The sequence below is a fragment of the Papio anubis genome, chromosome 7 (assembly GCF_008728515.1).
Source record: "Papio anubis isolate 15944 chromosome 7, Panubis1.0, whole genome shotgun sequence".
Lineage (NCBI taxonomy): Eukaryota > Metazoa > Chordata > Mammalia > Primates > Cercopithecidae > Papio > Papio anubis.
This window is the reverse complement of record NC_044982.1, coordinates 157,690,141-157,717,664: the sequence shown is the minus strand read 5'-3', so window position 1 is coordinate 157,717,664 and position 27,524 is coordinate 157,690,141. Positions and strand designations below refer to the sequence as shown.

The 27,524-nt window shown below is 48.1% G+C and overlaps 1 protein-coding gene across 1 annotated transcript in view; it reads right to left on the bottom strand.

Moving 5' to 3' along the window:
• OCA2 (OCA2 melanosomal transmembrane protein) overlaps positions 1 to 27,524 on the bottom strand; it is a 346,597-nt gene that overhangs the window by 82,601 nt on the left and 236,472 nt on the right. The window contains exons 22-23 of the mRNA XM_003900679.3: positions 12,815 to 12,908; positions 6,626 to 6,719 (exon numbers count right to left, since the gene is read on the bottom strand). Coding sequence (XP_003900728.2) covers positions 6,626 to 6,719; positions 12,815 to 12,908 — 188 coding nt within the window. The remainder of the gene's footprint in view (positions 1 to 6,625; positions 6,720 to 12,814; positions 12,909 to 27,524) is intronic.

Sequence of the window (27,524 nt, the reverse complement as noted above, 5' to 3'; positions counted from 1 at the left end):
TCCAGGAAGACTATAATCAAATGAAAATGTAATAAGGGGCATTAAAGAAAGAAAGCAAACAAGAGGCCAAAAACAAACTGAGTAGTAAAACAAGCCAGAAACAAAGTGGTTGAAATGGAAGCCAGGCCAGTGAGACTCAACATAGAGAGATCCATGAAATAGTAAAATATAACAAACACTTAAAACTCTGATCCAAGAAACCTTTCTGGACTCAAAAGAAGACATAATCCTACATGTTAGGCCCATGATACCCAAGGGATACTTGGGAATATCTTAGTAAAACTATTAGACTCTGAAGATAAATTTGCAGAATCCTCCAAGCCTATAGCAAAATTACCAAATAACTTCAAATGTAAGAGAACTGGGCTGCCATCAGACGTCCCACACACACATACAGCTGAGGCCACAATGGAGTAACACCTTCAGGAAATCCAGAGAAGGTATGTGTGAACCAAGGGTGTACTAGGAAGCAAAGCGTCTTGTCAAATGTTAAGGATGTAGAACACAGCCTTAAACCCACGAAAGCTCAGGGGTGCTGTACCCAGGAGCTGATCTTGGGCTCTTAAAGATTAGCTTCACCTGTCAAACGGCAGGAACACTTCAGCCAAAGGGCCAATGGTGAGGATCTAATAGACTTAATCGTGGATCTAAGAGAAGCAAGCACAGAACAATGGTGGGTGGAGGAACAGTGATGATGTTATGTGTTTTGAAAGCAGAAATACTTCAATTAGCAAGTGGGTGGAGAAAGAAGGGAAGAGAAAAGTAGAATCAACTTATCAGTGATCATTTAGGCAAGAGGTAGAAGTCAAAGGTTATCATTAAAAATAGACAAACGAGGTATAAAAGACTATGTAAGAAAACAGAAGACTAAAGACAAGTGAAAAAGCGTAAGAACAAAGGTAATCACTAGAACAAAATACAAACCTTTCAAATTGCAAGGAGAAATTTTAGAAAATAAAAGAGCAAAAAAAGATATGCATATAGAGAAACATAGCAACTAAAATACACATAAAACCTATAGTATGGAAAATGTGTAGTCATATTGATAAATGTGAGTGGACTTCATTTATTTATTAAAAGAAAACAATACTTTCATTTTGGTTCACAAAGCAAGTCCCAATAATATACAGTCTATACGAGACACACCCAAAACGAAGTGATTTAGAAAGGCTGAAAGCTAAGCAAATGATTTGTGATTCCAACACTGAATAAACTACAATCAAGCCAAAGAGCACTAAGCATGACAGAAGGGATGTTTAATCGTGCTAAAAAGCTTCCCATTCACAGTGGAGACAGAACAGTGGTAAATATGTATCCACCAAATAACACACTAACCACCTTTCAAGGATAAACAGTAAGAGATTCAAGGAGAAATAAAGAGACATACTTGTAACAGGAAATACTTAACATGCCACTTTAAGTACAGGACAGGTTTAGGATGTAAATGACCTAGTATAATCATTGGGTAAATTTGAGAAATATGTAAGTTTATACAATAACAATAGAGAATGCACACATAAAGTATGATCAAATTTGGTCACAAAGAAACCAGATGTAAGTTCCATCAAAATAGAAAGTAATAAAATAAATAACAAGATTATTCAAACTGGAAATCGAAAAGAACCATTATTAAACATCCAACTCAGATGAAAGGCAAGCCACACTGAAAATACAGAAATCCTAGAAATGATAATGGAAGCATTATATATTAAACTCCATGGAATACATTTAAAGCAGTGTTCAGAGGAAAAAGCATAGCCTTAAACACTTATGGCAAATAAAACAAACAAAAATAAACGAAATAAATTTGAAATTTGAAAAAACTAAAGAACAGCAAAGTAAATCAAGAGAAAGCACTAGGAAGGGAATGATAAAGATAAATGCAGCAATTAACAAGGCAGAAAATAGAAAACTAGACTAAGAAATACATCAAAGTCTTATTTTTTGAAAAATAAAACAGAACTAGATGAATCGCAAACCACTAATCAAAAATAAATCCACAGATAAAAAATGACAAGGGGAAAATAATCACCAAAACAGACAAAATTTAAAAATAATTCTAAGAAAATATTTGCAGACCTCTCGATACCAATATTTTTAGGGTAATTTTAAATTATGTGTCTATTCCAGTATTCCTGATCCTAATAAAAGTGTAATGCAGTGTGTTGTCTCTCGTAGCTGCAGTAATCAAGACAGTGCGGTACTGGGAAGGGACAGCCATCCAGATCAATATACCAGAACAGAGCACCCGGGAACAGATCCACAAAGATGCACTCAGCCGATGAGTGACAGCTGCAACAGCAACTCAGCAGAGGAACCATAGCCTTTGTACCAAATGGTGGTAGAGTGTGGCGAGATCCATAGGCAAACAAAAAAAGAACCTTGATCTAAACCTCACACCTTATATGAAACAACTCAGAATGGAACATCAACTTAAACGTAACATGTAAATCAATAAAATTTGGGGGAAAAAAGAGCACAGGAGATAATCTTTGAAAAATATCTAGGGCTAGGCAAAAAGTTCTCCTGCTGTCATGCTTTTAACACCAAAAACACGACACATTAAAAAATGTTTTGACACGTTGGGCCTCATTAAGATTCAAAACTTTTGCTTTGTATAAGTACCTGTTAAGTGGATGAACAGACAGCCTGCAGACTGGGAGAAAATGTCCTATCTGCTTTCTTCGTAAGAGCCCCAAACTGGAAACAAGTCAGGTGATCTTCAATGAGGAGGCGACTAAACAACCTGTGGTCCATCCATACCCCAGTGCAATGCAAAGAAATCAAATACTGGCATGGGAGACAACTTGGATGAATTGCTAGACCATGATGCTACGCAAAAGCAGCCAATACAAAAAGGTCACGTGTTGTATGATTCCATTTATTTAGCCTTCTTGTAATGACAAAATGCTAGAGATGGAGAACAGATCGGGGCAGGGCTAGAGGTGGGAGGGATGCAGGGCTGGCTGGAAAAGGAGAGCACGAGGGCGTCTCACAGCGATGGAACTCTTCTGTGTGCCTTGACTGCATCAATGGCAACATCCTGGCTGTGATCTTCTACTACAGTTTGTCCAAATTTTACTATCAGGGGTTTCTGCACAAAGGGCTCACAGAATGTCTCTGAATTATTTCTTACAACTGCACATGAATCTACAATTATCTTGAAAGAAAAAGGTTTAAAAAATTAATGAAAGCAAAAAGTATAGATAAAAATGGAGCTCAAGTTTATCCATTTCGACTACAGAATATCTAAAGTTCCTCTGCAAAATTTAAAATACAAAAATAAGCTTAAAAATAGTCACAACATGTATATCAGAACTGATTTCTGTAGGTGCAAGACAGCTTCTGAAAAATAGGAAAATTCATCTCTCAAGAGAAAGACAGAGGCAAAAGATATGAATAGAAAGTTTACAAAATAAGAAATGCAAATATTCAATGCTTATACAGAAAGAGTATAATCTCAGTAGAATTAATTAAAACAAAACATGAGTCTATTGTTAGCCTGCCAGATGAACCTTGAGCGTTTCAAATGGCAGTGACGAGTTTCAGCAGTGAAGTTCGATAAAGTGCACAGAGAGCAACATTTCTGGATGCCAGCTTGTCAATATTTATCTGGATTCCTAAAACATCATTCATTTAGCCAGTGGTTCTATGTCAGAAAATTTATCTTCAATTATCAGAAATGAAACAAGGTTTTATCTATAAAGATATTTATCACACCATAACAAGAAACAGTAAGCAACCTCAATACCTCAGTGTAAAATGAACCAGGATATATCTGCCTGTTGTAGGCACAGCTATTCTATTTTGGAAGGACAATTGGTCCTAGGTAAGATGGTCACAATAGAGTATAAAGAATAAAAAGTAGGATACAATGTGATTTGAAGGCTTTGTAAAAAATATGTAATCTACGGTAGGCAGGAAAAATGTAAGAAAACACACCAAATTACGATCAGTGGCTATTTCTAGGTAGCAAAATTATAGGTTACTTTTATATTTTATTCGTTGACACATTTTCTGTTAAATACTTATCTACATCATGAGAGAAATGGTCATTTTTTAAAACATTCTGCACTGTGTATCACAAGAAGCCCCCTTTTATGAAAATAAATCTTTGAGTTATAGATAAAAGTCGAATTAGTGCATGTGCAATTGCAAATTAAGCAATTCACGCAAATAAAGTCCGTACCGCAATTAAATAATCATTCCCTGGGCAAAAACTGCTCTGATTTCTGCACAGCAAGGACCTGGCAAGAAGGATGGTCAGAGCTGGAAGAACTGGAACCAGGAAGGATCTCTGTTGACCACTCACCACAGAGACACTCTCCATCCAAGAAGATGCATGTGACTCACAAGGCTGGGGCTAATGAGCTTTCGGGGAGACAACTGGCAGTCTTGCCCAAGCCTTCTGAGGCCACCGACTTCCTGTCATACTAGCCGTTCACCGCAGTAACTGCACACACGCACACACACACACACACGTGTGTCACACACTGCACACCAAATGCAAGACCTGTGTGAAAAGTTCAGCGCCCACATGCATCTCGCACTGGAGCTGAACCTCAGGCACTTTACGCGTCCCGGGTGGAGTGGACGCAAACCCTTTCAGTTGGGCAGATGTCAGGTTATTGTCCCGAAGTGCTACTTGGGAAAAGATCAGACTGCGGTTGCCCTAAAAATCTTCTTTTTAAAAAAATACTAGTACCAGGCCTCCCGTGCCTACCTGTGAGACCAACTGGTGCTGCAAAAGCCATGAGGTTTCCCGCTGTCTGAGATTCAGCCTATGGGCCTGCCAGGAAGCAGAGGGACCCGTTCGTGGTACGCTTGCCCAACCAAACGAGAGGAGATGGGGGACGTGAGCACGACGGCCTTCCAGGGCTGCAGAGGTCAGGAGCCGGGTCCAAATGAAGGAGGCAGAGCTGGCAGAGAGGGTGAACTGAACCTCCCCCTGCTGCCCACTCAGCACGCTTGTCTCTGATCCCCTCTCTCGGCTGTGCTCTGGGTCTGACCCTCACTGACCATAGGGCAAAGATGAGAAGACGGCAGTGTGCGGTAGGCCACCTCACAAAGGCCACTGCCATATTTGCTATAATAAATGCTGCTCTCATTAAGATAATTCTTGTTTAACTGACAGGATGATTTCTTTTATGCTCAGCAGAGGCAGAGGAGAGTCCAGACAGAAAGAAGTGGGCCAGGCATTAAGTTTTGAACCCTGTCCCTTAGCAGCAGGGTCAGCGATATGCCCAGAGTCCCACCAGGAGATGCACACTCAGTGTCCCCTGTGGCTCACACCCACATCACCCAGGAGTGTCATTCAGATTGATGCCTCAGCAAAATTACCACATAGTACCAGTTTCTTACGAACCACGGAAATGGCCAATATCATAAGTCTGGCAAAAGCCAGTGTGCTGCTGTTCAAAGAGCCTGCTGTGTGTGGGTCCTCAACTGGGCACCATGGCCAGGGTTCTGTTCCCAAGCCAGCCCCAGGCAGCAGTGCCTGGTGCAGGGATCACTGCCTCCACCGGCTACAGGGTTCTCTGCCACTCAGCCAAAGTTGAGGTTCCAAATCTTTACCCGAGGTTGGTTCTGAGAACCATCATTGTGCATACACCCAGTCGAATGTACGAAGAACTCCACAGAAACCTCGCTCAACACCAAACGAAGGAAGTTCATTTTCACAGCACCATTTGACAGCGGCTTCCAGCTTCCATTCTGCCCCTCACCTGTTTGCAATGTGCAGTGTGCCACTCACACACAGATGTGCGGGTAGTCAGGGCCCCAGCGTGGACCCAGCTCCTCCTAGAGCAGGCTCTACTCTGCGGGCACCCGCTGTACACCCCCACCGAGGGCCTCATCTCTCCGCAGTCCTCCTGAGAGGTGCCCACACAAGAGAGGGAAGCCACTGCCAGGCTGCCCCCATTCCACCACCCTGGCTTCAGTCCGCGACATCACAGGGTCTTTGCTAGCAGGGACTGTGCAATCCAGCAGGCGATGTCAGACTCGACATGCACCATCTTCGTGGACAGTCAGGGCACAAGTTCCCACTGGAATTTTCAAGAGGACAGCCACATGAAATACCTGGCAAGCCCACAGTCACTTCCTGGCCCCCTGACTCAACCCGAGTCATCCAGAATGTCTGAACCATCCTTTGTGTTATGGAGCTAATCCCAGCAATTTTTTTTTCTTGAGACAGAGTCTCACTCTGTCACCTGGGCTGGAGTGCAGTCGCGCGACCTTGGCTCACTGAACCCCTGCCTCCCGAGTGCAAGCAATTCTTCTGCCTCAGCCTCCCAAGTAGCTGGGATTACAGGTGCACACTGCCATGCCCAGCTAACTTTTTTTGTATTTTCACCGTGTTGGGGTTTCACCGCGTTGCCCAGGCTGGTCTCGAACTCCTGAGCTCAGGCAATCTGCCCGCCTCGCCCTCCCGAAGTGCTAGGATTACAGGCGTGAGCCACCAGCAATAAATTTTTAATGTGTTCTTTTCTGAGTTAATCTCCCCTACACCACAGTCTCTCTAATTGCTAAAAATATGCTTATCTTAGCGTTGAATGTGCTATTTTTTAATTAAGTAAGCTTAGGAACTAGACAGTTTAACAGAAATTTAAAGTGAATGTAAAAGTACCTGAAGAATTCCACGAAGGAGAACCCATATCCATGCTGCTCTGCGATTCCTGCACACACCACGTTTGCCGACGCGCCGATCAGCGTCCCGTTACCTAAAGTCAAAATTTAAAAACAAAATCCCAGTTCATCCTGGTGGTCAGCTTCTGTTCTCTTCGGTTTGTAATATTTAGATCATCTCACAGGCTTTGATTTGATGATTATTTTACAGTCAAAGTGACTGCTTTGTAAATATCTGGAAACACACAAGCAGAAAATAAGCTCACTGATGGCAAATACCACGATTCATTTATGGATAAAACCACGGCTGTTGTATGTAACAAGAGGAAGAAAGCTAAGGAGAATGGGCAAGTCACTGTGGGGCTGTGAGTCTCTTAGAGAAAAATGCAAACGGGGCCAACAAGCAAAGCCGAGAACGTGTGTCCCTCAGGAATGCAGTCTCAGACACGAACCACCTCCCTCCAGACTGCAGGCCCAGACACTAGGAAACTCTTTCAGTGGATGAAAGGACAGGTGAAAACAAGCAGGTGGAATCCCTTTCCTTCAGATCTTCACCAATGGCATCTCCTTGACATAAAACACCTCTCTGGGTAAGCTTTTATGAGTGTGCACACACACGTGTGCCGTCCTCGCGGCCTGGTGAGCAATAGAGCCAAGACGGCCACTCGGGTCATCAGATCCAACCCCCACACACACTCACAGCCAGGGAAGGCCCAGGAGCCTCCTCCGTCCCTCCCAGCCATCGTGGTCAGCGTTCGTGAACAGGCCTGTGATTCAGGCTCAGTCACTGTGGTCAGCATTCGTGAACAGGCCGGTGACTCAGGCTCAGCCAGTTTAGCTGAGTCCTGACATCCGTGCACACACGGTTGAGGAAGAATCGCCCTCTGTCTCCATCTCTCTCCCCATCTATGGAGGACGGGTGAACTGTGCGACACTGCCCTGGAGCTGCCTACAGCATGTCAGTGCGGGGGAGTGACCTTTCAGAGGCTGGACAACATGGATGACAGAGCAGGTGGAGGCCCCACGTCCCCATGAAGACACAGCACAGACAGGGTGAGCAGTGTGCCCAGGTGTCGGGCCGGGAAGTGGCGAGTCCTGACCGTGAACCATTCTGGCTCCAGAGGACCAGTGAGGGGTGGGGCTCAGGCTGCCCCAGGCCATTCCCTAGATAGCCAGACGGAGTGTCTGAAGGGCCCAGTGCAAGTCTTCGGGGCAGTGCTCGCCCAAACAGCCCCCTCTGGGCACGGCTGCACCAACGCATCCATCCCATCATCCTGCCTGCCAACCCCGCTCCTTCCCTGGCCAGGAGATCTGCTCAGTGAGACCACACCCTTGCCAAGCCATCTTACATGGCCATCACTTCTCACTGTCTGACGAGTCTCTTCCCACAGAGAAGCCGATGTTCCTCGGCCAGCCCTGCCCTGCGAGGCCCCGCCCTGCTCGGACCTGCCCTGCTCGGCCCCCATGAACGCACCTGGCTACCAGGACAGCATCAGCCTGCACCCTAAAGCCTGCTAACTCCAGGATGTCACGAGCAGAGCCCAACCCACGGTCCAAGTTCACATTCAGCAACTTGCAAGAGTCCACTTGTTTTCTCTCCCATTAAGGAACAGTATTGAAAAAATGCCCGTTTTCCAATTAAAATGATAGCACTGCAGGCAGGCCCTGCCCGGATGGAGAGCATCTCATCCTGTCTGCTGTGCGTGTGGACTCCTGATCTGCGAGGGACCCGCGTCCCCGGAAACAGAAGGATCTTTCCTTTTCCTTTTGCAGGTTGCCAAGGTAAGCCGCTCAGGAGGCTGTTTTGGTCCTGAGCACTCTGGACTCAGGGAAAGGAATGGGCGGCAGGAAACGATGCTGAAGGATCTGCAGGAGGGGCTGCATACCGTCTGGGGCCTGCATGAGGACGGTTGGGTGAGGATGGGGGGCAAGTGGGTGAGCCCTGTGGACCCAGCTCTTTCCTTGGAAGGGGAGATGCAGCTGAGGACAGGCAAGGGCAGGGCTGGCTTATGTGATGGGGGTGACCGCTCAACCTTTAGACATCAGACATCCACCCACCTTCTCAGGAGTGTCATGTGGGTGACACCGTGGGGCTGCTCTCCCCCAGAGGCCCTCCTGCACCCAGATGTGTCCGAATCGCCTGGCCTCCCGCCCCGAGGGCCCTGCTTCTCAGCTATCCCCCTGCAGAAGTCCTTGGCCTTCTCACAGACTCACAGCCTGGGAGGCAGGACATCAACTCATTAAGTCACAGGGAGCTCTGTTTCTTTAAAGAAAGCTTTACAGGCAACAGAAACCCAATGAACTTAGACACTTAGACGCATGGGCGACCACCTCCTCCCCAGTAAGGAGGAGGCTGGAGGCAGAGGGCGGGGAGCCGGTGCTAGGCCTGCTACTGTCAGGCAGGTCTCCACTGTTCTCAGCCTCTCCCTCCCCTCACAGGATAGCTTCCCAGCCACATCTAAGGCAGGAGGGCAGGGAGGAGAACTGGCACCAACACGTTTTGATGATGAAGGCAAAGGCTATGGCAAAGGCTCCCACATAGGCCCCTCCTGTCTTATTGGTCAGCAAAATGAGACAAGCAAGGCTAGTACCAAAGCAGAGAGGAGGCCTCGGAGAGGAGGCCCCAGAGAGGAGGCCCCGGAGAGAGGCCTGGAGGTTACGGGTCAGCTCTGGTAGGTCCTGCACAGACATATTGGAAATAGAGTGTGTCCACCAACGCAACAGAAGGAATGCTAGATTTAAATTCAGAAGACCTCAATTGAAGTCTCAAACCTAGAGCCCTGTAAACTGAGCAAATCCCCCACCATTTCTGTTATATTAACTGAGGTGTTTGTGTTAGTAGGGAAAGGAAGATGCAAAACCAGCCGGTGTTAGCCGTAGGGAACATTTACCTCCTGGTGACAGGCAGTCCCAGGTGGCACAAATCCAGATGCAGCCGAGCTCTGTGGCACGGTCAGGACCTTCTCCCTGCACCCGTGTGCTCTGCTGCCAGCCAGCAACACTCAGAGCCAGCCCACATTCGAGCTGCAGATGCCGCAGGCATCTCCTCACCATGCATCCAGACATGACCGTGGCCAGAGGAGGGAGTGGGACCCCTATGTCTCCTGAGGTTTGGTCTCAGGGCCAGGAAAATCATTATCAGAAGCTCCTCCCTCTCCCACAGAAGACACTCCCTCACGTCACCTGGACTCCACATGGCTTTGGTCTGCCCATCCCTATGCCAGTCCCTGGGCCGGAAACCCAGCTGCCCATCCCTCCCTGCCATGGGCGGGGCAGAGAAACAGGGAGTCTGCTTTGCTTCCTCTGTGTTGATGAGGACCGTCACCACCTTTCCTGGCATCTCCTGGGCTGGTTGTGGGGTTCACACGGGATTAAGAATGTGAGCCTACTATTCAGATGCCAACGATGTTGCAGTCATTAAATAAGATGCCAGCAGGGTTTTAAGGGTATTCCACATGGTATGGGCTCCATGTGGTGGGGAGAACAAGGCCCCAGGTGTCACTTCCCCAGCTCAAGCCTCCCTCCCAGTTTCCACAGACAGCGAAGCACAGGGGGGTCAGCCTGCACATGAACAGCCCTGCCTGTCCTGGCACGCCCAGGTCGTCCTGCGTGGGAAGACGATGCACGGATCCAGAGGCAGAACAAGGGCATTTTCAAAACCACGCCTAGCTCTGTTTGTGACGAACGTTGCACACAAAGAACCAAATCTCAAGGGTAACTCCTGTGCCTGCAGTATACGTTCCACTCAATAGGCCACACTCTCAGAACAGTGAGATTTTCCACCTGACAGAACTCTATGCATGGACATTCCCTTCGGCGAGTCTGAAGAGCCACCGGTCCTTCAAGACCTGGATGTAACCTAAGGAAAGCAGCAGCCTCAGTTGGTTTGAACATAGCCACGGGCTGCCTGGATCGGTATGAACACAGCCACGTGCTGCCTGGGTTGTTAAGAAAATAGTCACATGCTACCTGGATTGCCCACAGCCTCTAGATAACCATGGCAGGGAAGAGCTCTTCACTCTTCATGCTCACTTCGCCTCCTCCCCACAGGTTTTCTACCTTAGGATTGCACCTGCCAGTAACGCCTTAGCACATGAACTTGCCTCCACCTCTGCTTTCCAGGAAACTCAGGCGAAGGCAGGTTTTTCTGAAGGGTTATTTGAATTGTTCTTAGCTTTTCATGAAAAGAGCAACCAAAAAGTACTGGGGTCAGACCAGAAGAAAGGAAAGAAGGGAAAGGAAGGAAAGGAAGGAAGAAAGGAAAGGAAGGAAGGAAGGAAGTTGTTTCAAAGTATCCAGTGAATCACCTCCAATTTATAGAGCAAATGACATTTCTAAAGCCAAGCGAAAACTTCTATTTAAAGTGTTCTTCACAATGCCAACCCTAGAGAGTGGAGAGCTGCTGTTTGATGGGGACAGAGCTTCAGCCTGGACTGGTGAAAAGGCCTCTGCAGATGGACAGTGGCACAACACTGTGAATGTCCCTAATGCCACCGAACTGTGCACTTACACACAGTTAAGACGTTAAATTTTAGGTTACAGATATTTTACCGTAATTTCTGTAAAATGCCCAACCTTGAGTCAATGAGAAAGGGCCCCGAGGGAGTAAGTGTAGAGTTAACTCCCAACACAACTGCACTCCTGTCATGCCAGGAACAGGTGCCTTTCAATCTCCAGAGCTACTAGATTAAAATGCTCCTAAGACTGAACACATTCATTATTCACTGCATCCCTGCTTCCAAAGTGTGCTCAGTTAATAAGTGTCTAATCCCATTTTAGGAATTAGCCTATAAACGGCACACACTGATGCCTCTCCTAGAGAAATCTCCTCCACATTGATCCTTCATGTTTTGGGGAAATCCAGACTAGCTCACAAGGCCTCTCACTCTGCACGACCTGGCTTTAAACTTCCCTGTCTGCAGAACCTCCTCCGACATCTCCAGTCTCTCCTCGGGGCCCCGTGGGCTCAGGGCACACCTGCGTTACAGGACGTGTCGGCCTATGCTGTAACCTTAGTTTAGGTGGCCATCTTCCCCGCTCGACAGCAGGGGCGTGAATTCACTGTCTGGCACAACGTCAGGGTATAGCAGAGGCTCAGCAAGTTCAAACGAACAGAGTCCTCACAGTGGATGCGTTTCCAGCTGTCCTCGGATCCTGCTCCTAATTGTTGATGTTAAATGTAGCTCTGCACTGCCTTCCTGGGACTGGTTCTTGGATGGGGGCAATTTTAACAGTTCTACACTCTCGGAAGAACTTGAGGCATCAGTCACTGACTTAGATGAATTAGTTGTTCACGGACATTACAGAAACTTCACTGGATGACATTAATCCCCCTTTTCAGCCAAGGAGATAAACTAACCAGAGAGGCATTGATTTAATAGTCAGAAATCAATCAGAGAACAAAGAAGGCTGGATTATCTAAGCATACCTGGATATAAGAATAAAAACTTAAAGTGTATCTGATGTGTTGATCTAAGATTCTTCACAATCCCCTTGTGTTCCCAAAGGTGATCAGGCTTCTCAGATGTGAGAAGGACTCCCCCGCAGTTCTCTCCACGGCAACTGCATCCACAACCCTGTGTCTGGTCACCAGAGGTCAGTCTCTCCCAACACTCTCTCTAATCCACTTCTCGCTGTCTCCAAAGTATAATGCCCACCCCCAAAAAAACCTTTAATCCTTCTTCCCACGCTTATGGGTTAGAGTCTCTCCACTTCTCACTGTCTCCAACGTCCAATGCCCACCCCCAAAAAAACCTTTACTCTTTCTTCCCACGCTTATGGGTTAGAGTCTCCACTTCTAGCTGACCCACTTATCCCTCCACTGCTTACGGAGGGACTAAGAGAGAAACAGAACCGCAACTGAGGATGGCTTCTGAGTCAAAATCTGTTTCTAAACCTAAGCACGGCCCACACGGGCATGGGGCGGGAACACACCAGCTGTGAGGCGTCAGACCCAGGCATCCCCAGGCCACGGGCCCGGGAAGTCGGGGGCAGCTCTGCAAAGAATGGGAAGGAACGGAGTTGCCCTGGAATTGCTCTGTCAAAGCTGAACATGTGTGTCCACTCAGGAAACCATCCGGACTCTCCTTCATTTGCTTTTAATTTGACACACACTAACTGTTGCTTTGGGCTGGACGGAAGTGTGGGCGCATACCCCCCCCCCCCACCCACGCGGTCAGCAGCCCCTTACCTCCCAGGCAGGCACCGAAGGCCAGGGCATACATGAGCGGTGGCGCGGGCAGGCCGACCTCAGGGTCACGGCTCAGGTTCAGGAGCACGGGAATCTGTGGAGGAAAAGGACATTGATGCCACGTCCCATGGAAGCTCAGAGAAGCTGCCATACTGTGACCAATTTAGAAAATCCAAATGCTTTCTCACCTTTCAAACTCTAAGGAGCATAGGATTTATGGAAAGAAACCAAAGCAAACTTTGGAATCCACAGTAACTTGAGTTTAAACTCATCTGTATGTCTTTGATACCAGCTGCCACCAACTGGTCTTCCTGGTCCTGAGCTCCACCAGCTGCTGTGGCTCTTACAGGGGGTAAAGGCACATAGAGCCTAACACAGTGCCTGAGAACGCACCCATCAAAGCAGAGCTCATAGAACCCTGCAAGTGCTGTGCTAACTATGCACACGTCATCTTGAATCCTCAAACATCCCTCAAGTGTGCTGTTACTCCTTCCCTTGACAGACGAGGAGACCAGGATGCAGAGAAGCACAGGAGCACAGACCTCAAAAGCAACCCAGCCGGAACTCACACTCAGTTCCCTGACCCTACTGCACACTGGGTCCCCTGTGCTAAGCGACTTCTCGCGGCTGCCCCCTGCCAGGCACCCTGAGCCTGCTAGTCATTCGCAGCATGATGACAGGTACCAGGTTCTACAGCCAGGAAGCACCGTTCTCTAGTCAGCCGTGCCAGCCTCTGGTGCAGCTTTCTGACGTTGATATACTTTGCATTACTGTAATCAGTGAAACGCAGCGGCTGTGAAATTTCTGTAAGAAATCTGTGTTCAGAGAGCTGCCCCCTTGTGGCTTATTGCTAGAAGGAGCCGGGAAGGACACAGCCGTTGAGCCTGCCTCCGGGAGACTCCGGAGAACGGCCGGCCGGGATGTTCCCACCAGACGCCTCAGAGAGCCCACAGGGTGTGAAGGAGAGACCCCTGGGCCCGCCGCCTCAGGCAGTTGCTTACGTCAACCTCTCTAAAGAGCAGCAGGCGGAGGAGAGCGCCAATGGTGGCCGATCTGGAGAACGTTACACAAACACACAAACGGAAAGTGGACCCCGGTGTGGAGATGTGAGTGACGTGCAGTATTATTCAATTAAGGGGCAAGAGAGCCGCACTCTGCTGGGTGCTCCGTCCCCCGATGTCCTGAAAGGGGCGCCTCAGGGCTCACTTGGGAAGATCCGTTCACCCTCAGCTCCTGATCGCTGCAGCAGGATTTCACGTGTGCGCTCGGCAGCGTCCTGCTGGGGCAGGGGGGTCCTCCGCCCCACCCCAGATTCTGGGCTTGCCTAGTGGCTTCCTTTGACCGATGGAATGTGGGTGGGTTGGACAGAAGATCTTGTGTTTCTGCACGCTCCTCTGGAAGGCCAGGCTCTCGGCCACAATGGAAGATGGAGCCTAGGCACGGCCACTGCCCAGGGGAGTCCCCATGGCGAGGACACGTGGAGCAGGGTCCCCCCAGCCCCAGCGGAGGCCGGACTAGGAAGCTGCAGCCAGGCCGCTGACCCACGTGCCTGCTACGCACGTGTCTCCACCAGCCCCGGGTCTGGTTCTCCAGAGCTGCCTTGCAAGGCCTAGAAAGGAACCCTTCACATTTGCTGGGTCACAAGGGGCGTGTTGAACAGCTCAATTTCTCATTGTCAGTAGCGTCAAATAGACACTGGAAGAGAAATAAGTAACACGCTAGGGAAAGCATCTGATTCTGCATCTATCGATCTGATGCAGAATCAGAAACTCCTGGCAACGCGTGCTCCCGCGCAGTCCCTGAGGCACTTCTCAAGCTTGGCTTTTGTTGTCTTATGATAAACGCGATTATCATAGAGGCTCCTTCACACTTGATGTCTTTGTTCTTTGGAGGAGGGAGCGAAGTGAAACTTCTCACCACAGCCAGTCATCAGTGAGCACAGCTAGCACACACACACGTCACTGTGAGGCCACAGGGCCCCGTAGGCGCGGAGCACCATGCTGGTGGTGCAGAGCCAGCCTCTACCCTACAGGACTGCACACGCCACCCGCAACAAGGAGACAGAGTCAGAACAACTAAGCACAGGACCCTGGGCCCTTGCTGGGGCACTGCAGTCTCAAGGGAGGAGACGATGTCTTCAAGCTTAGTGATGCAGAAATTCCAGCAAGTGCCCTGTGCTGTGACGTCCATTGTCCAAAGCCAGAGAAAACCTACCCCAGGTTCCAAACTGCATACTTACAAGTGCCAGATTCTGTTACAGGCTGATTGCTTCAAAAAATATGCTATGACATTGTTTTCAAATCAAGCCCTCTCTGGGATTTGCAATTCTGATAAGAACCAGCTCCCTAAACTCCAGAGTCCAAGGATCTGCCCACAGCTCTGTGGTCTGCCCTCCCAAGCTCTGCCTTGTTCAAGCTCCACTTCCCACAACGTAAATGCACCATTTGCCCCTTTAATTCTGTCCTCCATGCAGCCAGCCATGACCTTTCCGTCTTTGAAGTCTGCCCATGCAACCGACCTGACTCCATACTCTTCAATCTGAGGCAAGCCCTCCCTCGCCAGGCTGTCCTCTGCCTCACATACTCCAGTCTCCACAGGCCTCGACCTGAGCGCTGCCTGCCACTTCTGTGCCCACGCCCACGTCTCCACCTAGGCACATGGCCACTCTTGCCCTCACGTAGCCTCCCGCTCAGCCCGTAAGAGGCTTGGGCATCTCTCCTTTGAGAAGTCTCCCTGAGTTCTCCAGTGTGGCTGCTGTTTTATAACACACTACGCCCAGAGCTCACCTCCATCACTGCATTCGACACTTCCTCCTCCACCGCGTGGCTACGCCCAGAGCTCACCTCCATCACTGCATTCAACACTTCCTCCTCCACCGCGTGGCTACGCCCAGAGCTCATCTCCATCACTGCATTCGACACTTCCTCCTCCACTGGGTGGCTACGCCCAGAGCTCATCTCCATCACTGCATTCAACACTTCCTCCTCCACTGGGTGGGACCATGTTATCTCGTCTATGCTCATTTACTCTTAATTCAGTCAATAATTCTTCATGAATATTCTACTTTGTGTCTGGTTCTGCTCTAGATACAAGTGATAGAACAATGAATATAGGACACAAAAGTCCCTGCCCTCGTACAGCTTGCTTTACAGTGGCAGAGAGAGAAAAATTTAAAACTAATGAATGACGGCACAGAAGATGGCAGAGCAGGAAGCTCCCCGAATCCACCTCTGCCTAAAGGATGACTGGACTGGCAGGAACTGTCCGAAGCTACCGTGTGAGCTCCCTGTGGCTGCTGTCACAAAGCCCCACGAGCTGCGTACTGAAAACAACAGGACTTCATCGCCGTACAGGCAAGAGTCTGAAGCCACGGCCTGGCTGTGCTCTCTGATGGATCTGGGGGGGTCTTTCCTTGCCCCTCTGGTGTCTGCGGCCATCCGGCCATCCTTGGCTTGTGGGAGCCTCGCTCCAGCCACAAGGGAGCCTTCCCCGTGCCTGTGTGTGTCTGTGCCAAAACTTCCCCTTTTCGTAAGGACATCAGTCATATTGGATTAGGGCTCTCACCTTAGTGACCCCATTTAAACTTGATTACCTCTGTAAAGGCCCTATTTTCATATAAGGTTACGTTCCAAAGTACCTGGGGTTAGGACCTCAGTATGTTTTGGGGAGACAATTCAATCCAAAACAGTAACTATTTTGGAAGTCTGGAGTGTAGTCAAACACTTTCGGCAACCAGGGGAAAGACTGATAAAAAGGGTTGTGGTGAATTTTGGCTTTTTTTTTAGTGGTTATCATTCCCCATCTCTCACCCTGTGGCAGGAAGCTGTGGGGATGGCAGCTCCTGTTTAGGATGTGACTTGCCGATATCAGAGCAGGCAATAACGACCTTGTCCTCCAAAAGCTGCGGTTCTGTATGTTGACTGCTGGCCACTGTTTTGATCACTGGCCATTGTTTCAACCTCCAAGTGATGAAGCAGCTTCCAGGAAATTTAAAGTGGCAGTAATTATTTCTGTACACACACACCCCTAACACACACACCCCTAACACACACACACACATTTTTGGGGAGCCAGAAATTTAAGGAAATCTTTGTCAGTCTACTAGTTACCTGTAGAGATAATAGGAGAAAAACTTCAATGACCATACACTTTTCAAAAACGTTTGGAAAAGTCACAAATGGATGACTCCAGCACTCAACGAGAAAGACTCAGCAACATCTGAGGGATGGGAGAATTCGATTTCTAGCATTACCACAATATAACACTCAAAATGACAGCTCTCAACAAAGAAGATTACACACCATACAAACAAATAGGGAAGTGTGGTCCATTCACAGAAAAAAAAAATGACAGAAATCATCCTGGAAGAAGTCTAGGCATTAGAATTATTAGTCAAAGACGTTAATTCAGCTGTCTTAAAGAAGTTCAATAACTACAGGAAACCACGGGCAAAGAGTTAAAGGAAATCAAGAAAATTATGTACAGACAGAATTTAAATATCACTAAAGAGGTAGAAATTATAAAGAGGAATCAAATAGAAATTCTGGACCTGAAAGTATAATAACTTGAATGAAAACCTCACTACAAGGCTTCAACAGCAGAATTGAGGAAGCCAAAGAAAGGATCAGTGAACTTGAAGACATGACATTTGAAATTATCAGGGCTTATCTAGAATATTTAAATTCATAAGAGACAGAAAGTAAGATGGTGGTTGCCAAGGCCTTGGGGGAGGAAGGAACGGGGAATTATTTTTAATGGGTACAGGGCTTTAGTTTTGCAAGGAAAAGAGCTCTGGAAATGAATAGTGGTGATAGTTGTACAATAATGTAAATGTACTTAATGCTACTAAACTGTATACTTAAAAATGGTTATGATGGTGAATTTTATGTCACATGTGTTTTACCACAATTTGAAAAGTAAATAAAATTTAAAATATCAAAAAAGAAATTATTAGGTCTGAGGAGTAGAAAGTAAAAGAAAAAAAATAAACAGAGCCCAAAGGACCTGGGGGACACCATCAAATCTACCAATATATGCATTATAGGATTTCCAGAAAGAGAAGATGGAGAGAAAGAGACAGGAAAAATATTTAATAGGCATTCAGCTAACAAAGATGTAATCTATGAAGGGAGGAAGGACTGAATTGTAAAGGAAATAAGGACTAAATAGTCTGTATGCTATTGAAACTAAACTGGTATTATTCATGATAGGTTGTTACACATTTAGGATGTTAACTGAAATTTCCAAGGTAACCACTAAGAAAATAACTATTAAAACATACAGAAAATTAAAACAAGGTAATCAAAATTGTACAGTACAAAAAAAAATCAACTAAATACAAAAAAAAGGCAGTAATGGAGAAACCAATAAACAAAAAATATAAGATATACAGAAAAGAAAAAAAATGGCAGAGTAATTCCTTCTTTATCAGAAATTACATTAATTGTAAATGGATTAAACTCTCCTGTTCACCTGAGGTCAGGAGTTCAAGACCAGCCTGGCCAACATGGTGAAAGCTCATCTCTACTAAAAATACAAAAATTAGCCAGGTGTGGTGGCGAGCACCTGTAATCCCAGCTACTCGGAAGGCTGAGGCAGGAGAATCGCTGGAACACAGGAGGCAGAGGTTGCGGTGAGCCAAGATTGTGCCACTGCACTCCAGCCTGAAAGATAGAGTGAGACTCTGCCTCCCACAAAAGAAAAAAAAAACACAGATTGGCAGATTGGATAAGAAACAGGATACATCTATACACAAGTGACTGTCTTTAGATACAAGGACGCAAATAAGTTAAAAGTAAGAAAAATATTTTACATGTAAATAGTAACCAGTAACCAAAATAGAACTGAGGTGGGTACATTATTGTCAGACAAAATAGAATGTAAACAAAAACAGGTTACAAAAGACAAATAACATGTATTTATAAATGACTCAATATAGAAGGAAGATATAACAATTATAAATATTTACACACCTAAAAACAGAATCTGGAAATATATGAAATAAAAATTGGCACTATTGAAGGAGAAATAGATATTTCTACTATAAAAAGTACAGACATAAAATATTCCTCAAGACCACAAAATAATTCTTAATAAATTTTAAAAGATTAAAATAATACATAGTATATTTTCTAATTACAATAGAATGAAACTCGAAATCAGTAACAGAAGGAAAAAGAGAAAATGTACAAATATTAAACAACCAATGAGTTAAAGAAGAAATTACAAGGAAAATTAGAAAACACCTAAGACAAAGAGAAATGAAAACTCAACATACTAAAACTCGTGAGATTCAACGAAAGCAGTGCTAATAGGAAAATTTATAGCTGTAAATGTATGTATTATAAAAGAAGAACTATCTCAAATAAATAACCTAACTTCACACCTTAAGAAACTACAAAAAGGCAAGCAAACTAAACCTAAAGCTAGGAGAACAAGGGAAACGAGATAGATTAGAGGAGAGATAAATAAGATAAAGAACAGAAAAAATAGAGAAAGTAAACAAAACCAGAAGTTGACTCCTTGAAAGGATCGACAATATTGTCAAAGTTTTATCTAGATTGACTAAGAAAAAGAGATAAAATACAAATGATTAAAACCAAAAATTGAAGTGGAAACATTATTACCAATCTGACAGAAATAAAAAGGATTGTAAGAGAATACCATAAACAATTACATGCCAACAAATTGTGTAAACTAAATGAAACAAACACATTTCTAGAAATACACAATCTATCAAAACTGACTCATGAAAAAACAGAGTATTTGATTAGATCTATAACTAGTAAGGAGATTGAATCAGTAACCAAAAAATTCCCAACAAAGAAAAGTCTAGGACCAGATGGCTTCGCTGGTGCATTCCACCAAACATTTAAAGAAAAATTAACACCCATCTTTCAAAAATTGTTCCAAAAAATGAAGAAGAGGGAACACTTCCTAACTCATTCCATGAGGCCAGCATTACCCTGATACTAAGTCAGACAAAGCCACTACAAGAAAAGAAAACCACAGATCAATGTTCCTGATGAAATTGGGATGTAGTCGATACCAACATTCTTACAGGAAGAAAGGAACAGAAAGGAGCCATTTCCTCTACAAACATGAGATCCACGGAAAGACCCCAGGGCTTGGGAGAAAAGATGGCAGACAGCAGCACTCAGGAAACAAAACTAAACTATAAAATAAAATAATAAAATAAAATATAAAATAAAATATAAAATAAAATAATAAAATAAATAAAATAAAATAAAATAAATAAAATAAGTGGCAAATGATAAAAAAGGTTTTCTGTGAGAAAAAGAAATGGTGATGAAAGTTATAAAGGTGCTATTTTTTAAACAGGAATTCCAGGCTGATTTAGCACTTTAATCTGTACGAATGTATAATTTTATTTAAAAGCAAACGTTGCGCAACTAAGCAGCTCAAAAGAATAATGAATAAGTAAAATCCACAGCATGCTTAGTGGCATTAAGTGTTACGGGGAAAAAATAAAGCGAAAGGGGAAACGGGGAGGGCGAGGTTGTCAGTTTAGCACTGGGAAGGAGCAGTTTTGCAAAACTCTGTCACAGATGAAGGAGCAAGATTCTGATGATCCGTGTGAAGAGAGTCTCAGACACAAAGCACAGAACGAGCAAAAGCCTTTATTACCAATGTATTTCAGAGTCAGGGGAGCACATGCACAGGTTTGTTACACGGACATCTTGTGTGATGCTGGGATTTGGACTTCAAATGTTCCTGTCACCCAAGCAGTGAGCACAGTACTTGCTCGGGAGTTTTTCAGCCCTTGTCCTCATCCCTCACTCCTCCCTTCTGAAAACCCCACTGTTTATTATTCCCTTCTTTGTGTCATATGTACCCACTATTTAGCTCCCTCTTACAAGTGAGAACGTGCAGTATTTGGTTTTCTGTTTCTGCGTTAATTCCATTAGGATCATGACCGCCAGCTCCATCCACGTTGCTGCAAGGAACATGATCTCATTGTTTTTTTTATGGCTGTGTGGTATTCCATGTTGTTTATGTACCACATTTTCTTTATTCGATCCACCGCTGATGGGCGTCTAGGTTGATTCTACGTCTTTGCTATTGTGAGTAACATAGTGATGGACATGCAAGGGCTCGTGTCTTTCTGGTAGAATGATTCCATCTCCTTTGGGTCTGTACTCAGCAGTGGGATTGCTGGGTTGAAATCCAAGGAGCCACTATGGCTGCAGCCAAGTCAGCAGAGAGAAGAGCAGTAAGAAGTGAGGTCAGGGAGGAAGAGCAGCCAGGCCTGTGCGAGGTGCAGGCCACCGCCAAGACTTTGGGCTGAACCAAAGCGGGGAGCCTCTGCGGACCACAGGCTCTCAGGAGCAGGGGAAGAGTGGAAACAAAAGGAACAATTTGGAACAACTGGGGATGTATTTGGGAACAATACATCTGAAGCTCCTTTTCCACCATGTGACAGCAGGAGGGCATATGGTCCTTGCCGGGGCCTCAGGGGACAGGAGTGTAGATGGCAAGAATGGATCCGATTCAAAACCTTTGAGGGGCAGCTGGCCACGGGGTGTCAGAGAAGGTGAGGTGTCAGCTGGCTCTCAGCCTCAGGGGCTTGAGCAACTGAGAGAATGGAGTCACAATTTATGAGGGCAAGGAAGAGTGGGGAAAGATGGAATCAGGATTTTAGTTCAGGACACGTTAAGTCTGTGACACCTGCAATGCCCCAGGAAAGAAATGGAGAGGCAGCTGGACGCCCGAGAAGAGGCTCTGGGGAGAGCCCAGGAGAGAAACGGAGAGGCAGCCGGACACCCAAGGCGAGGCTCTGAGGAGGCCGCAGGAGAGAAATGGAGAGGCAGCTGGACACCCAAGGCCAGGCTCTGGGGAGAGCCCAGGAGAGAAATGGAGAGGCAGCCGGACACCGAGGCGGGCTCTGGGGAGAGCCCAGGAGAGAAACGGAGAGGCAGCTGGACACCCAAGGCAAGGCTCTGGGGAGAGCCCAGGGGAGGTTGCTGTGGATGGCACTTGGAGCATGTGCTTGGATGAGACCCCTATCGCCGTGAGTCTGGAGAGCTGATTCCAGGGCTCCGGGCTTGGAAGATGGAGAGGGTCATGGAAGGAGGTGAGGAGGAGGAGTCCCATGAGGGGAGGAGGAGTACCTGAGGGGCCAGGCGGGGAAAGATTCTGAGGGGTGGCCTACATGTCATGTTGCTGACTGGCCAGGTTCCAAGGGGATCTCTCTTGAGGGCGGGCACTGGTCCTTAGTGACCTTGGAGAGAACTATTTCCATGGATTATGGAAGAAAAGCTCAACTGCGGTAAAGTCAAGAAAAAGTGAAGAAAGGTTACAAGGCGAGGGTGGCAAGACAGATTCCCTTTCCAAGTGTTTGGCTACAGGAAACAGAGGATGTAGGGGAGCGGCGGGAAGGCCTGGAGACACGGCAGCAAGCCTGCATCCTCCTGCCAATCATCAGCAGAGAATGAAGATAAATGATGCAGGGAGGACAGTGGCGTGTGGTCCTGGGTGAAGGCACCGGCCTTCGCTGGGAGCTGGACATCCCCCCACACACCCGGAAGGCAGGCAGGACGCACTGGGTGGCCACAGCGTCATGTGGGAAGTGCCCACATGGTTGCTGTATGTCCTCACAGACAGAAAGCATGGGCATCAGCCTCGAAGGAGGGGCAGTGCTGGAGGCCAGACGGGGCACAAGAGGCACGCACAGTGCACAGCGCCCACACAGGGGGACACGCTGCCCGCCCAGAGCCAAAGAACTTTGAAAAAAAAAAAAAATGTAGACCTCCTCAGACTTTTTTTTTTGAGATGGAGTCTCGCTCTGTCACCCAGGCTGGAGTGCAGTGGCGCCATCTCAGCTTGCTGCAACCTCTGCTCCCCTCCCCGCTGGGTTTGAGCGATTCTCCTGCCTCAGCCTCCTGAGTAGCTGGTATTACAGATGCGTGCCACTATGCCCGGAGAAATTTTGTATTTTTAGTAGAGACAGGGTTTTACCATGTTAGCCAGGCTGGTACTAAACTCTTGATCTCAGGTGATCCACTGGCCTCAGCCTCCCAGGGTGCCAGGATTTCAGGTGTGAGCCACCGTGCCTGGGCTCCTCAGACATTTTAAGTTTGTATGTCAAATTTGCCATTCCAATTTACAATAATCCCCAAGGAGGTAGTCTATATCAACATCCTTAAACAAAGGCATCCCATCATTCTTTTAAATGTCTACTTTTAAATTTAAATACCACAACATCATAAGTCATCTAAAAATACATCTGAAGCTCCTTTTCCGCTATGTGACAGCCGGAAGGCACATGGTTCCCACCGCCTGACCTCTGGCCCAGGCAACGGGTCTGACTCAGGGGTCTGGGAAGCCGGCCCAGGAGGCACTAACCATCAGCGGGAGGCTGGCAGGGCTGACCTGACAGGTCAGGAAGGACAGGCCCCCTGAGGCTGCAACTACCTGGGCGGGGGCAGAGGTGGCCCAGGCGCATGGCAAGCACACAGCAGCCGCGGGAGGAGGGCAGAGCTGCCTGGGGCACGGAGGAGGGATGCTGCTGTCGGCTCCTGACACAGCTGCCACTCAGCAGCAGTTCTGGGTGGATCCCCTGGTGAGGGTGCACAGGTGCCGCGGGTAAGCACAGGGAAGGCCGCACCCTCACCAGGATTCTGAGAGTTGAGACGGATTGTGGTGCCCCGGTGAGGGTGCACAGCTGCCACAGGTAAGCACAGGGAAGGCCGCACCCTCACCGCGATTCTGGGAGTTGAGAGACGGACTGCGGTCCCCTGGTGAGGGTGCACAGGTGCCGCAGGTAAGCACGGGGAAGGCCGCACCCTCACCGGGATTCTGAGAGTTGAGAGATGGATTGCGGTCCCCTGGTGAGGGTGTACAGCTGCCGCAGGTAAGCACGGGGAAGGCCGCACCCTCACCGCGATTCTGGGAGTTGAGAGACGGATCGCGGTGAGGCAGGGGAGAGCTATTTATAGCTGATAGGGGCACAGGTCCTGCTGACGGGCCTGGCCTAGACCAGCACTTCTTCAATGCCAATGTGTGGAGTGGGCTGCCTGGCACCTTGTCCAAATGCAGGCTCTGACTCAGGGGTCTGAGCATCTGAGACCTGCCCTGTGAGAAGTTCCTGGTGCTGCGAGATTCTGCCAGTGCCCAAGCCCCATCTGAGGGCAAAGGGCTGTGCTTTTTCAATATGATGCATTCCTTCTCCCCATTCTGGAACTGCTGCCATGGCCACGCTGGTCCCCTGGGTCTCGCCTTCAAATCTCTCATCCTTTTTCACGACTCTGGTTCTCTACGCTTTTTGTCCTGTACCTGCACACACGTCTCACTTGGCGGCAAGCACAGCAACTTAGGCCTAACACCTTGCTCTTCTTCAATTCGTTATTCCATATTTTTTGTTGAAAACATTACAGGTTTTAGTTGCAGAAACTAATTTTTGTGCTGTGTTTAGATCTCTGAGTGTTCTCATAATTTGTCATTTGTTGTACTGTGTCGGTGGGACACAGTGAATGAGCTTCTCTCACACTACTGGTCCCTTAAATGTGTCACTTGGATTTCGTGGGGTGCCATGGAGCTGGAGTCTGGCAGTGCAGTGGCTGGTCTGTGGGCCTTGGAAGGTGAGAGACCCTCACTTCTGGGCCCAGCAGTGCCCCTCTGAGATCGCTCCCCAACCACCCAGAGGACATCCATTGTGCACCTGCCCGGGGCAGACTTGCAACCCACACAGCCCATCAGTACCAGGCTCAGCACCAAGCGAACGGGGGAAAACGGCATATCTGTGCTCCTCCCATTTCTGTTTCTCTAACTCTAGTGCCTCCTTAGCTCGCACAATGGCAGAGTTCGGATTCGAGCCCAGATCTACCTCCTGCAGAACCTGAGCTGCTGAAAGTGCCAACTGCTCATGTTATTAAACCTAATTGCAATCGCTGGGCTGGGTTTGATCCTCCACGTAATTATGTTCCTGGATGTTTCAGGATAGGAGGAGTTAAAACAAAAATGAGATTAAGTTAAAAAAAATTTTAAAGCTAAAGCTCAAGGGAAATGCTTTCGACTTTCACACCCTCTGAAAGAGTGCTCTCCTGTGCCAGGTGTGACAGCCCAGGATGTCTGCCCTGATACCTCCCGCAGGGCTGCGGGATGGGGCGAGATTGCAAAGAAAGCTGGGGAAAGGAGATGCCTGAGAAACTGCCTTCCACCCAGAGGCTGGGGGACAGCACAGATAATGATGAGTGCCAACAAGTCAGTTAAAGGAAACCCACAGATTTATGTGCATAAATTGCCAGCCTTTTAATTCAACATTCAGGACAAGAGTAATAACCTTTTAACTTGAAAGTTGCCTGAGGATTTTTCCTTTTCAAGCAAATGAGGTTGAAAAGTTAAGGTTTAAATGGAGAAAGACTGTCAGGGAATTCTCAGGCATTATGCTGTTTCTCAGCGGTTCCAACTCGGTCTTTAGGACTATGCGATGGAGTCCTAAGAACGCCGCCCACAGAGGCCACCTGCCCGCCAAGAGGGCAAGAGGAAGGAAGAGGCGGTGGGTGGGTGTGAAAGGGATTTCCCTGTATGGAAATATTGGTTAAACATCTCCACGCCAAGAAAAGAAACAGGAGGAGAAATATCCTGAGCAAATGAACAGCGTTCACCCGTCGCTCTCAGCCCGTAGCTGACGACGCAAACGCAGCAGAAACAACCCCACGCTGAAGACGCGCTCGGAGAGATGACGCCGTCGGAGAAGAGACGGGTTCTGTGTTGTCTCGAGACTCACGTCCCTGGAATACCAGGCGAAGGCTGCTGAAACGCCCCACGCAGCCCAGGCTCCTGCCAGCTCTCTCCGCCGAGGCAGCAGCCTGCATTTATGTCACTGAAGGTGGCGACTGCACCTGCCCGCTCTCTGACCCTTTCCAAGGTTCCATTCATGTTAAAATCCCCAGTGAAGAGTGCCCTGTTGAGCTGGCCAGTCTCTGACCCTTTTCAAGGTTCCATTCATGTTAAAATCCCCAGTGAAGAGTGTCCTGTTGACCTGGCCAGTGACACCAGCCAGAGGTGTGTTCTTGCCTCTGACAGAGGCTGGCGAGGAGGCAGGGGAGGCAGGCAGCTCTGCTGGCCAGGCGGCGGGAGCCCAAGCACTGCACACTGTGTTCACGCTGTGCCTGCGGCCGCGGGCAGGCGCGCCCGTCTCTCCTGATGCATTTCCACGAATGTTCTTTGGTCTCCTTGTCCACTCCCCACCTGAACATGGAGCAGGTCCCGAGTGGGTGCAGAGAGGACCAGGTACTCTAAGGGTGTTTGGTTACAGCCAACCCTGGGGACGACCCAAGAAGCCTCGCCAACTATAGCAGAAGCTCAGATGTCTGAACTCTGTCGATCTACACGAGCCAGGCCAGGGCACAAAGGTTTCCGGATGGCGAGGAGACGGCACTGCCTTCTCTCTGCATCAGCAGCAGGTGCAGAGGGACGCATGACTGCAAAGATCTCAGGCCTGAACTACACCTACGTTGCCACCCACATACCCTCCTGGCCACTCCCTGGGTTCAGAGGGCTCCACAGCTGTGCAGTGGAAAGGTCCTCCCAGTCAAAGGGGCCTCTCTGAGGGCAGGAAACCCAGATCACCTCCCAAAGAGCCATTCCTATCACTGCATCTGTCAGAAGCCAGAACCAGTGGGAGGAAACTGTAGACATGAGGATTTACTATGAATGAGTTGCCTTACAAGACTGGGGGCCTGAGTAGGACACCCTACATCCATCCAGAGAGCAGGCCATTGTGCCCAGAGGCTGCACAGCGAAGGCAGATCCAGAGAAAGGACCAGCTGCCACCCAGGGAACGTAGAGGGCTGTGGGTTGGTGAGGCTGGCTCCCAGGACAGGCAAGGAGGGAGTTGAGAGGGAAGCTGCTACCAGTGGCAAAGAACAGCACTGTCGAAGGCCCAAGAGCCCCAGCATCGTGCTGGAGAGGTGGCACCACATCACTGAAGATGAGGGTGTGTCTCGAGTGGCAGGTGGTCTGGCAGGAGGGAGGTGCACAGGTGGGGTCTGCGACTCTGGGACATGCAGCAAGCACAGGGTGTCCAGCTCCCTCAGTAACAGAGTAGCAGAGGATGGCAGGCCAGGGAGGAGGCGACACACAGTTACTCCAGGACAATTAATCTATGGCAGTTAGTTCACTTTCCTATTCATCTGCAAACACTCGCTAAGTATCTTTTTGGTGCCAGGTATAACACTCGTGAATGAGGCTACAGACAAACGGTCGGAGTTCGCAGACGGCTGCAGACACTCTTGACAATCCGCTTGTTGAGTGACTCGGTGGATGCAGGTGCACAGTACTGTGGGACCCAGAGGGCAAGCAAGGCTCTGCACCGGGAAGCACAGAAGCATCGAGGAGAAGGCGCTGAGGTAGGGATGGAGAAAGGCTTTGAAGCCTCCTTGGAGCTCTGTTTTGTGAGTTCTGGGCCTCCAAGGCAGAATTCTGCCAGAAACTCACTTTTGCCACCTCCATTGCAGTTAGAACAGGCATGGGCTCCTCCAATCAGACACACCTGCTCCAGAGGCCCGTCTGGAGAATTTGGAGAGGTGTGACAAGGCATACTCAAGAGCAGGGTGACAGAAGTCCCTGGACTCAGTAGCCAGCATGGGGGCAGAGATCCTGAGCACTCATGCCAAGCTGCAAAAGCTGGGGGCTTGTGGGCAGCCCCCCATTCCCATTGTGCAGTTTAGAAATTCTCAGAAATTCC